This window comes from Vicia villosa, linkage group LG1, assembly GCF_029867415.1.
Source record: "Vicia villosa cultivar HV-30 ecotype Madison, WI linkage group LG1, Vvil1.0, whole genome shotgun sequence".
NCBI lineage: Eukaryota > Viridiplantae > Streptophyta > Magnoliopsida > Fabales > Fabaceae > Vicia > Vicia villosa.
In genome coordinates, this window is record NC_081180.1 from 184,782,150 (window position 1) to 184,795,743 (window position 13,594).

At 35.9% G+C, this 13,594-nt stretch overlaps 1 protein-coding gene across 1 annotated transcript; it reads left to right on the plus strand.

Annotated features, from left to right (window-relative positions):
- Nucleotides 1-938: 938 nt before the first annotated feature.
- On the plus strand, nucleotides 939-1,553 carry LOC131660984 (NDR1/HIN1-like protein 10). Its single transcript, XM_058930370.1, has one exon. It carries the CDS (start codon nucleotides 942-944, stop codon nucleotides 1,551-1,553), a length of 612 nt encoding a protein of 203 aa, XP_058786353.1. The 5' UTR covers nucleotides 939-941.
- Nucleotides 1,554-13,594: the final 12,041 nt, after the last annotated feature.

Genomic DNA, 13,594 nt, shown 5'->3' on the forward strand with positions numbered 1-13,594 from the left:
CTTGATTAATTGAAGCACTTGTAACTTCCTCAGTGATGCCGAGTTTGAAACTCGAATTATACATATAAGGAGGTCATTTAGTTCATGGATGACTTTTAAAGAACCGGTAGAAGAATTGTGAAAAGGTCATTAACCGCTTGATCGGAGGAAGAATATGAACTCTTTAAAATTTTGTTTGGGAGTTTGGATGGAAAAAAAGAGGAAGATTTTGAAAAAAAATCAATGAATAAGGAAAAATAATAGAAGGATTTAGGGGTGGGAGGATTTATTTTTATTCGCAACCCAAAATTCTCCTAATTTGAAAAAATTAAAAAATAGTATTGAAAGAGGGCATTAAAGGATTTTGGTGATTTTAGACAATTTATTCAAATATAATTTATGTTGTTACAGTATTCTATAAAAATAATTAAAAGTTTATAATTTTTCAAAAAATCATTTTTCGAAACATTTCATTCCCTCCCCTCTATCAAAAAAAACTTTTTGAATATTTGAATAATTGAATATCAAAACTTTTTAAAATGAATAAATTGAAAGTTATTTTTAGTTGTTATTTAAAAAAATATCAGATATATTTTTTAAAATAATTAAATAGTTTTTGTTATAGGTAGAATAATTAAATAGACTTTCTTTGTATAAGAAAAATCTATAGCCAAAAGAAAAAGTAACTAATAGTACTAGGTCAACTCATACCAGCTTCAATACAAAGTGGTCAACTAATTAAATACATACGCTTATTCTGAACTTTTCAATAGAATTTTCAACGACCTTGATCACACTTCTTTCTAAACTTTCCTATAACAACTATCAAATTCCTAAAAATTTACGTATATATACATATACTTCATTCCATTCACAACAAAACACACTTCATTTTAACATCTTTAAACTTCTATCACAATAATCAATTTCATAACATTATAATCACTCAATACGACAATAATATGGTAGAACTAGAAGCAAAAAACCACAACCGTAGCAAAAGACGCAGTTGCTACCTCTTAGCAATAATCATCGTCGTTGCCCTCATAATCCTCATTTTATTCCTCATCATCAAACCACAAACCTTCAAATTCAGTGTCCATAAAGCTAAACTCTCCCAATTCAACTACACGACCAAAACCAACACCCTCCACTACAACCTCGTACTCAATTTCACCGCACGTAACCCAAACAAAAACCTCAACATCTACTATGATGACATAAATGGACATGTATCATACAAAGGAACAAGGTTTGCTTCAACGGATGTTATAACAAGGTTAAATTCATTCCGTCAATACACGAACAGCACGAACCTTATGAGCGGTGTTTTCTCTGGACAACGTCGTGTTGTTTTTGATCGTGATCAGGTTTCTGGTTTTGAACATGATAAGAAAGATGGAGTTTTTCTTATTGAAGTGAAATTATATTTCAAAATAAGGTTTGTGCTTGATGGTTTTAATGTTGGACATAATAAGGGTAACATTAAATGTGGACTTTATGTTCCTTTCGGTTCTAATGGGACTAAGGTTATAAATGCATTTAAACCCACTAAGTGTGATGTTAATTTCTGAGGGTCATCAATTCACGAACATCACTTGTTTGTGGGAATTGTTTGATGAGTTTTAAATTTTTTTGTACCTTTTATTTTTGTAATATTTTAGATTTTATTAAATATATTAAGGGTGTGTTTGATTGGTTAAAAATGAAGTACGTGATAAAAAATATGATAAGGGATCGGACAAAATCATTAATTCTAGTCCCCCACTAAACTATAGGACAAATTTTTGTCAAAATACCTTTTTTTATTCTCTTTCTTATTATTTAATATTTTAATTCATAAATATAATATTAATATTTTATATATGAATAAAAATATTATAATAATTATCATATTAGTTTATTCGGTTCATCAACATATCCAACAAAGTAGAGAAAAAAAATTCTATATATTATTTTATTTTCCTCTTCTCATTATTTAATATTTTTTATATTAATAAAAAATATTATATAAAAAAATTATATTATTTTGTCGGCTACATAAATATATTAAAAAAAGTAGAGTAAAAAACTATTTCTTTATTTTTTTCTCCTTATTATTTAATATTTTAATTTATAAATATTATATTTTATATATTAATAAATTATATTATAGTAAAAATTATATTATTTTGTCTGGTGCATAGGCATATCAAACAAAATCGAGAAAATTTGTCCAGTGCATTAACCATCAAACACAGTACGATATAAAAAATTGTCTTGTACTGTCTAGTATTGTTCTGTCCAATACTTTATATTTTGCAAATCAAACGCACCCTTATAGATTGTTCATTATTTACCCATGCCAGATTATGGATTTTGAACGTGTTTCGACTGAATAATAGATTTAATTTAGAGTATGTTTTATTAAAGAAAAAATATAAATGATTTGGATATAATTAGTTTAATAATTTATTTTAAAAAATATATAAATTATTCTTGAGAAAACATTAAAATTAAACAAATAAAATGATGCATCTTCAATAACACATGTTCTATTGTTGAACACCTTATAGGCTTTACTAGATGACACATCCTAGAAAGATTCTCACATTAGCTTTAGCATGAACCTTTTCTAACTTGCCTTTACCATTGTATAAAATAAAGCATTTACAATTGAAAACGTAAAAATAACTCATATTGGGTCTTCTTTAGGATGTGTTTAATGACCATCCTGTTTAAAATGCGACACGCGGTGTTAGTTGGATCCATCCAAAAGTATTCAGGTAGACACATCTCACTTATCATAATATATGTGAATTTGTCTAAAATACGGTTTTTACACTTTACAATACTATTAAGTTGTGCCATGCACAGACATAATCAATTGTGTGTTATACCATTTTTTCATCGCAAATGTTTCTAAATGATGGTTAACAAATTAACAACCATGATCACTGTAGCCACCTGCCCTAAAAATTAAGCTTTTAGAGTCGCCACCTATCCTACAGGGCGAATAGGAAACCCTACGCAGTTAAGAAATCTGGGTAAGTTATTATAATCAGGTTAAGGGAATGTGTTAGGCACCCTTAACCCTTTCCTAAGGTTTTAAATTCAAGGTAAAGGTTTATGGCTAAAGCTTTAGGTTTAATAGCTAAGGAAATGAATAGGGAGAAAAGTGAGATTTGAACGAATTGAGGTTTTGGGGAAGGGGACTCGCCTTGTTGCCAAGTGCCTACGTACCTCCTTATGGAGGATCAGAGTCTACGTAGTTCGGGGCAGGGTTTGAAGGTATTTTGAGTTACCTTATCGTAGTTTTGAAATGCGAAGTTTGCAAGGTATTTTGAATTACCTTATCGTAGTTTTGAAAATCGCAGTATTGAAGAGATAAGTTTTGAGTATTTTAAATGTGTTTGAATTTGGCGTACAACCCTGGTTTAATATGTTACCGTTAATCGCGATGATCCATAGGTTTGATCACCATAGTTAACGGATTGAATGAAGGATTGCTAACCATTCTAATCGATAGATTCGATTATCACGAATAGCAAATGAATGTATTTTAAATAATTTAAATTTACCATTACCTCTCATAATCAATAGATTTGACTATTACACGATAACGAATTTCATTATTGTATTTTATCGCTTTATTTCTCGCCAATGCGATCATTAGGTATGATCGGATCGAAGAGAAAATTATAAGAATAAATTAAACAGTTAATTAAAATCAACAAAAATAATTTAATTAGTTAGTTTTTTTTATATTGCAGGGGGTGCATATTGTATTGGGTAAGAATCATTGGGGGTGTTAACAATGTTGGGCCCATGAGGGAAGTCCAAAATGCAAAATAAATCTCCTCCCATGGGGGGTGAGGCGCTGCTAAGGTTAGTATAAGTAACAAATCGGATTGGGCTTAAAAGACCAAACCCGAATCCAAAACAATATGGGACCCTAAGCCAAGAAGGAGTCCGCCTCCATTTTCCCATTTCGTTTCTCAGCTTCTTCCACACATACTTCCTTACACTTGCAACAACATCTCTGTTTTCCCAAATTTCCATCCATAACTATTCTCCATCAACAATCATTAATAATAAGGAAATTCTCCTTTGGATCTCTAATCTCTCACGGCAGCAAAACAAATTCAACAACACAAATTGGCAAAAATTGAACGACATGGAAGTTATGGAGATACGTATATTCGAGCAATGCGAGTTACAATAAACATTCATGGAAGCAATGCAAGTTACAATAAACATTCATGGAATTATCATCGCAAATCGTGGAGGATAAATAAGACTGGTGTTAGAAATTACCGACACGATGTTGTTGAATCGGATGCGTGAATGGAACAAATCTGAATCTCGGACCATAACGCGTGTCTGCGAGTGCGTTGATGCTGTGTTGTGGCGCTTCGATTCGTTCAACGGCGATTGGTGGTGATCAAATTGCAGAGCATCGCGATTGGGGTGGCTGGTGACTGCGGCTCCGGCCGGCCGTGCAGTGCGGCGAGCAATTGAGGGTCCGGTGGTTGTTATTTGTAGGTGCGGTTTTGATGATACCGTCACAGATGCAACGTGAAGCTCTAATCGGATTGTTGCAGTTTGGTAATTGAATCGATGTTCTGTTTTGCAGGTGAGATTGAGCGTAGTGGCGCTGGGTTGTTCAGCCAGTGACTGACGTCGCGGGTGCGTGGCGGTTGTGGATAGAGCCGGTCGTCTGCAGAGATCTTTGGTGGCTCTGTTTCGTGGAGGAATCTCCGGTTGCGTTTTCGATGGCACTTGCGGAATCGAAATTTCTTTTCCTCTTCTTCTGTAACTTCTATCAAAAAACACATTCATTCCAAAACACTTAGGCTATGTTTGAGAGTTTGGAGGGGAGGGGAGGGGAAGGCTTCCAAAAACGAAATTTTAAAAAAATATAAAAAAATATTTGACATTTTTTTTAAAAATGATTTTGTTTAGAATGATAAAAGAGTCATAATCATTACTAAATTTTTAATTTTCAACATACTATAACAACCTAAAAGATATTTGGAAAATTTATGTAAGCCCTTCAAAACCCTCCAAAACCCTCCTTCAATACAATTTTTGAGTTCCCCATTTTATGGGGGTTTTTGGTGTTATGTATAAACTCAAACCCTCCAAAACCCTCATATCCAAAATCTTTTTATCCTTTTCACCCAATTCTTCCTATTTTTCAAAGTCTTCTCCTCCCTTTCCCTCCAAACTCCTAAACATAGCCTTAGATTGAAAAAGAATTATCATGTATAAAACGGTAATAACACAGGGAACACTTTTCATGGATGTCACATGAGGTAAACTCAAACAATGAAGTTATTCAATAAAATCTCCAAGTCTAATATCACGTGTGGGTCGAAAATTAGTGTAATCAAATGTTACTTTTTAAATGGTGAAAAAAGAAAAAAACTTATGCCTATGATTAGAAAATTGGTTTTGAGTGACAAAAAATAAGGATTATTTGGAGACTGTATGTGAAAGATTGGTGAGAATAAGGTTTCTCGGTGATATTGAATGTGAGAATAGTTTTAGAGAAATAGGGTTCTCATTGGTTTTTCTTTGATGTTAGAAATTGGCCCCCTTGTGTTTCGTACGTGTTTTATTTATATTAGTCAAAATTAGGGTTTTCACTTTTCTACACCTAATGGGCCTATTGTCGAATTAACTTAATAATTATAAAAAAAGACTAAAAAATAACCCTAATAATAAGAATATTTAAACTAATACTAATAATCCTAATAATATATAATTAATAAAACCTAATTAATTAAAACCTAATACTAATCCTAATATTCATAGAAATTAATAATGCTAAATACTAATAGTTGGTCATGATAAAAATAATAATAATAATAATCAAGTCAAATGTTCGTAAAACCCAAAATACCCCCAAAAATGATAAAATCCTTGTAATAATTGGGCCCAACGTTTGGGTCCTACATCTGTTAATGACGCCGTTGTTTTAAATCAACCTGGTTTATAAGAGAGAGGTTTTGACAATAGGAATGTCAAACCCCATGACTCTTAATTTTGACCCTTGATGGATTAACAGACGTAGATTTGATCGGGCAAATTTTGGGGTACACAGCTGCCCCTGTTCAATCTTCTTAAACCTGAAGAGTCAGGTAGGCACGTCTGCCTATCGTGATCTAAAGGTAGAAGATGATTGAACACTGAAGTGCCCTGAAATTTGCATTTGCTGGGAAGAAGTTCCGTGGGAGATGGGCTTAAAGATGCCACCCAAGGTAAATACCCCTTTTTTTTTAATGTGAAGCAGATGTTTTTTGGAAGGAACCAGGTGCTTTGATTGTAGCATGGCCTGAAAAGGCAACCTTATTTTTATGCAATGTTATGATGCATGTAATATATGATGCAGTGAGCTTCTCAAAATAAATGAGAGCCATGTATGTATATGCATTATGTATGAATGAGGTATGTAATTGAGCGATGCATGACTGTTAGCTATGTTAGTTGAAGTATGTTAGTAACTCTGAAAAAGCAAAATAAAACACTTGTTTGTTATTGATGAAGTTTTGAAGAAGATCACTGCCGAGGGACTAACGTGATAAACCCAATTGAGGAACCCTTTGAAAAACCTTGTTGTAAAACCCTTTGTAAAACTCTTTGTATTTCCGAACTAGATCACTGCCGAGGGACTAACGTGATGCATAAACGTAGCTAGCAATAGCGAGGGTTCGCCGTTTGCTGTGTAGAAGATAATTAACTTGCTATAGTGCTAGCAAGCTTTTGCAGTTTGTGAAACCCCACTTACTATAGTTCTAGTAAGTTTTCGTAGTTTGTGTAACCCAAAAGGATCACTTGTCATAGTTCTAGCAAGCTCACCTGTACCAATAGGAGTCACTTGCCCTGGTTCGGACAAGCTTACCTGCACCAATAGGAGTCACTTGTCCTGGTTAGGACAAGCTTACCTGCACCAATAGGAGTCACTTGTCCTGGTTAGGACAAGCTTACCTGCACCAATAGGAGTCACTTGCCCATGTTCGGACAAGCTTACCTGCACCAATAGGAGTCACTTGCCCTTGTTCGGACAAGATTACCTGCACCAATAGAAGTCACTTGCCCTTGTTCGGACAAGCTTACCTGCACCAATAGGAGTCACTTGCCCTTGTTCGGAAAAGCTTACCTGCACCAATAGGAGTCACTTGCCCTTGTTCGGACAAGCTTACCTGCACCAATAGGAGTCACTTGCCCTTGTTCGGACAAGGTTACCTGCACCAATAGGAGTCACTTGCCCTTGTTCGGACAAGCTTACCTGCACCAATAGGAGTCACTTGCCCTTGTTCGGACAAGCTTACCTGCACCAATAGGAGTCACTTGCCCTGGTTCGGACAAACTTACCTGCACCAATAGGAGTCACTTGCCCTGGTTCGGACAAGCTTACCTGCACCAATAGAAATTACCTTCCATGGTTCTGACAAGCGTACCTGTATAAAAGATTTACTTGCTATAGTGCTAGCAAGATCACCTGTGTAAAAAATTCATTTGCTATAGTACTAGCAAACGTATCTGTAAGATAGGGACTTACCTTCTATAGTTCTAGCAAGCTTGCCTGCATGAAAAAGTTTTACCTGCTTGGAGACTCACGACTCGAGGGTCGGAGAAAATAGCACGTTAAAGATTCACGACTCGAGGGTCGGAAAGGAAACGATATGTTTAGAAACTCACGACTCGAGGGTCAGACATTCACGACTCGAGGGTCGGAAAACAAACCAATCACAACACGAGGGTTGGAAACTCACGACTCGAGGGTCGGAAAACAAACCAATCACAACACGAGGGTTGAAAACTCACGACTCGAGGGTCGGAAAACAAACCAATCACAACACGAGGGTTGGAAACTCACAACTCGAGGGTCGGAAACTGGGTTTTTTGTAGTATGTGAATGCACTAGATGGTATGTATATGGTAATGCGTACGTATGTATGCTAATGCAATCCCGAGATTTTATCTCCTTAAACCCATTGAACCTGTTTAACCCAAGTTTGCCCCTATACCGCGGCTATGCTTATGTCGGCTTGGTAATGTTTATGTATGTGGATAATGCTTATGCTTATGTATATGTTGATTGATGTAACGAGTGGAACGAAATAATGTCTTCTATAAGACTACCTGAAAAGGTTTCTGGAATGGATATGAAAATTTGTCTTAAAGAAGACTACCTGAAGAGGTTCTTAGAAATGATAAAATTTGTCTTAAAGAAGACTACCTGAAAAGGTTTTTTAGCAAAGGATAAGGAATGTCTTAAAGAAGACTACCTGGAAAGGCTGAAAGATGTCTTAAAAAGACTACCTAAAAAGGTTCTTGGAAATGACAATGAATATCTTATAAAAGACTACCTATAAAGGTTCTTAGAAAAAGAATTTCTTAAAGAAGACAACCTGGAGAGGTTCCTGGAAAGGATGACAATTTGTCTTAGATAAGACTTCCTGAAGAGGTTCCTAGAAAGGATCGTAAGAATTGTCCTAAAGAAGACTACCTAAAAAAGGTGTGGTGTAATGTATCAACCAATGTATGTAATGCATGACTTATATGTATTTGCATGATGCTCCAACGATAGGTTGTTGATAACCAAAGCGTATATAGTTCGCTAATGTTGTAAGGTTGTTGGATGCTAGCGCGATTTCCCAATACCTGTTTTTTTGAACTTTGAAGGTCGTAGTTAGGAGAAAGATTGGTTCGAGGTTGTAAAGTATGAAGATGTCTTTTCCTTTTATTGTGCGCCTTGCCCCAGTTTGGCTTTTTGAAATGCTCCACGCCTTTAACCTTTTGAGGTTCTCCACGCCTTTAACCCTTATGGATTTGATATCCAATGCCCCAATGTTTAGTGGAAAAAGATGTCTGTGGTCTCCAAGTCATGAGGGAAGTGCCCCTGCATGGTAATCCCATTAGAATTGCTAATTCGAAGGTACAACTTTTATCCTGAGTAACACTTAGCGATCGTAAGGGTTGAAATTTTGACGTGATAAAACCTATTGATCCTAGGGATAATCTCCTTTGTAAATCCGTTGACCTTCTTTTACTCCTTAGTTCATGGACTTGTAGGAGTAAAGGGTAACCTCACATTCTCCTTGGGCACGTCAAACCTGTCGGGAATAAATTGTTAGTTGTGGGTTTTCGTCGTTTCAGAACTTCATGAGTTTCCTTTGACTGAACCTCTTTTGCTTTTCCTAAGGAAAGTATCACACTGTTTTAACCTTCAGAGTTTGTAGATTGATAGAGAAAATTTATGACCCTTTTGCCCCTTGGTGGGGAGTTAACACATGTCGCCTTCTCTCCATCGTAAATATGCATCTCCGTTTAGGGTGTTGCCCCAGTTGGACTTACCCTTGCCCCCAGGTTATCGTAGAGCGTCCTTGTAAAATTTGCTATGTTTTAGGATGAACCCTTTGATGACTAGATACCTCTTGAGTGTATCTATGAGGGAACTCCTTTGTTGTACTAATCCTTGCTTGATGACAACCTTTATGTAATCCTGTTGCGAAAAGGCATGGACATGCGGAAGGCATGGTGAAAGACATCCTTTTTTCTTTGTGATACCAAACCCATTCCCAATAATGTATCCTCCTTTCTCCATATTTTATGATCCTTTTTGATTTTTTTGTTTCCGCGGGTCTCGGGAAATCGGCTAGCGCGGTAAGTACGAATATGGGCGAAGGTAGAATGCAAATGTAGATGTATGAATGCATGAAAATGCAAATGCATGCAAAAGACTCCCTTTTTTTTGTATGCTATGACTCCTTATTTGCAATGCAGATGTGCGACCTATATAATCCTAAGGATAGCCTATGCGGATTTTGAGGTAACATTAGACCCTAACGAAATCCTTGCAAGTTAGATGTTATGACACGCCAATGGAAATCCCTTAGATTTGGGGGTATGCAGAAGGTAGCAGCTGGTGACCGTTCAAGACAGTCACCAAATCTCATGGCCATCGAGAGGCCGTTCGACGTGTACCAATGAAGTAATCCCTCGTGGGAAGGTTCTCTATGCGGAACACAACCTATCTAAGGACGATATAGAATGAAGTGAAATCCCTACAGGCTAGGGATTAAAGACGCATAAATGGAAATCCAAACCCTACAAGTTAGAGGGTGCGCGGGAATAAGCACGGGGTGACCGTTCAAGACAGTCACTAGATCTCATGGTCATCGAGAGGCCAATTGACGTATGTTAACGAAGATGTCCTTCGTACAAAGGATGCGATTTTAGAAATAGAATCCCTACACGCTAGGGAATGCGTAGATGTAAGCACAGGGTGACTGTTCAAGACAGTCACTAGGTCTCATGGCCATCGAGAGGCCAATCAACGTGCGTAAACAAAGATGTCCTCCGTGGGAAGGACACGTAGTTGTAAAAATACAAAGATATAAAAAGAGAATCCCTACAGGCTAGGGAGTGCGTAGATGCAGGCGCGGGGTGACTGTTCAAGACAGTCACTAGGTCTCATGGCCATCGAGAGGCCAATTGACGTGCATAAATGGAGATGTCCTTCGTGGGAAGGACATGGTCTTGGAAATAGAGTCCCTGCAGGCCAGGGAACGTGTAGTAATACCTGCAAAATTAAAACGCATATATTCGTAGCATATGAATCGCAAGCATATAACAAGCACAAAAGCACAAAAGTCCTAAGTTCATAGGTTGGCATGACGGCTTAGGGAGGCTACCCTTCCCATTGGTATGTTCTAGAAGGTCTCATGAGGTCGTTCGTAGCCTCCGAGACTTTTTGTCTCTTTGGATTTTAGAACAACTCATTTATCCATGAGGTTCGAGTTTTAGGGGTAGGTTCCTAGAGAGATCAGCTAAATACCAAGTCCTGCCCTCAACAAAGTCAACCCTCGTTTTGGACATTTCCGGATATTCAACCCACTCTGAGTGGAATTATCAATAAGACTCGTAGACGATTCAAGTCCCCCTGGTCTTAAGGATAATTCCCACACTTAGGTTTTAACGCAATTTATATAACCCAACAAATGCAATAGAAATAACAAATATTCAAATAAATAAATATTTAATTAAATTACGGTAAATAAATGAAATTGCAAAGGAAATAAATAAATAAATAAAATTTAAATATTTATAAAAAAACATAAACCCTAAAATGGCGAATTAGCCAAACCCTAAAAAAATTTCACCAAAAAACCTAAATAATTTGCCAAAAACCTAAACCCTGCAAAAACCTATAGGAGCATAATAATTTACAATTTTGTTATCCCCAGCAGAGTCGCCAGCTGTAGCAACCTGCCCTAAAAATTAAGCTTTTAGAGTCGCCACCTATCCTACAGGGCGAATAGGAAACCCTACGCAGTTAAGAAATCTGGGTAAGTTATTATAATCAGGTCAAGGGAAGGTGTTAGGCACCCTTAACCCTTTCCTAAGGTTTTAAATTCAAGGTAAAGGTTTATGGCTAAAGTTTTAGGTTTAATAGCTAAGGAAATGAATAGGGCGAAAAGTGAGATTTAAACGAATTGAGGTTTTGGGGAAGGGGACTCGCCTTGTTGCCAAGTGCCTACGTATCTCCTTATGGAGGATCAGAGTCTACGTAGTTCGGGGCAGGGTTGTACGCCTTAGAATTTGATATGGATGTTTGAAGGTATTTTGAGTTATCTTATCGTAGTTTTGAAATGCGAAGTTCGCAAGGTATTTTGAATTACCTTATCGTAGTTTTGAAAATCGCAGTATTGAAGAGATGAGTTTTGAGTATTTTAAATGTGTTTGAATTTGGTGTACAACCCTGGTTTAATATGTTACCGTTAATCGCGATGATCAATAGGTTTGATCACCATAGTTAACAGATTGAATGAAGGATTGCTAACCAGTTTAATCGATAGATTCGATTATCACGAATAGCAAATGAATGTATTTTAAATAATTTAAATTTACCATTACCTCTCATAATCAATAGATTTGACTATTACACGATAACGAATTTCATTATTGTATTTTATCGCTTTATTTCTCGCCAATGCGATCATTAGGTATGATCGGATCGAAGAGAAAATGATAAGAATAAATTAAACAGTTAATTAAAATCAACAAAAATAATTTGATTAGTTAGTTTTTTTTATATTGCAGGGGGTGCATATTGTATTGGGTAAGAAACATTGGGGGTGTTAACAATGTTGGGCCTATGCACCATTTGGATTGTCACAACCTATATTCTCAACTTTTAAAGTCGTGAGACGTAATAACAATTCCATCTTTAAGGCTAATTATTAGGTAGAATAAGGGTGTAGAATGATCTTGAAGAGGGGGGAGGGGAGGGGGTTGAATTGATTTTTCCCCAAAAACCAATTTTAAAAATGTTTTCTTCAAAATCATAGTTTTACAAAAAGTAGATAAATAGAATTTTATAAAAGATGTGTTTGGATAAAATTTCACAAATTGCGTTATAATAAGAAAATATATTAAATATGAGAGAAGAAGACGCTAAAAAAATCAATGAGTATAATAGAATTCAATGAAATTTATTAATTGAATGATAAATCTAATATTACAAGTTTTACCACTACAATCGGGAAAAAGAACTTTCAACATATTTAATATATCACAGATCTACACTAATAACTCAAAATCACTATAAGCGATAAATATATCCACTTACAATGCTATAAAGAATATAAACCCTAAGATTATATATATATATATATATATATATATATATATACATGTGTGTGTGTGTGTGTGTGAGATATATTGGATCGAACTTTAGTATGGTCGAAGGATAGCTTCTTGGTTCGAGAGGATTAAGCATGAAGTCGAAGGTTGTTCACATACTTGTGTCAAAGATGCTAGGGTTGTTAGCATGTTAAATTAGGTTTAGTGTTTAAACCATAATTTGTTAAGTTAGCTTGTTTATTAAGTTGGCTTGTGTAATGGGCCTTGTGGAAAAAGCCCATTAGTTAGTATGTTAGGTTTTATTATAAATAGCATACTAGTCTCTCATCATTGCAACACAGCAAATTCTAATTTAGGATGAGAGAGGTTATTTGTTATTCTTGTAAACTCGTAATCTTGTTTTCTAATAGAAAGTAAAAGAATAGCAGTTATAACCAATTCTTGTGTTCTTCTTCTTCTTCCTTGTCCTTTATTCCTTCTTTGCATTATACTTTGTTCTTGGCATTGAATTCACAACAAATTGGTGCGGTGAGCGTGGAGAAGACGCCTTCAACAAAGTATGAGATTGAAAAGTTCACCGGAGTGAATGATTTCGGTTTGTGGCGCTTGAAGATGAAAGCCCTACTGGTTCAGCAGGGTTGTTTGGAAGTGTTGAAGGGAGAGTCATCCATGAATGCTGAATAAATGGCAATGGAGAAGACGACATCAGGGTTATGGGTGAAACTTGAAAGTTTGTATATGACCAAATCGATGGTAAATTGACTCTACCTGAAGCAAGCTTTGTATTCATTCAAGATGATTGAAGACAAAGTGTTAGCTGAGCATTTGGATATGTTCAACAAGCTGATTCTTGATCTTGAAAATATTGATGTGAATATCGATGATGAATATCAAGCGCTGTTACTATTATGCGCTTTGCCTCGAACACATGCTCACTTCAAAGAAACTCTCTTATATGGAAGGGAGTCCCTGACCTTTG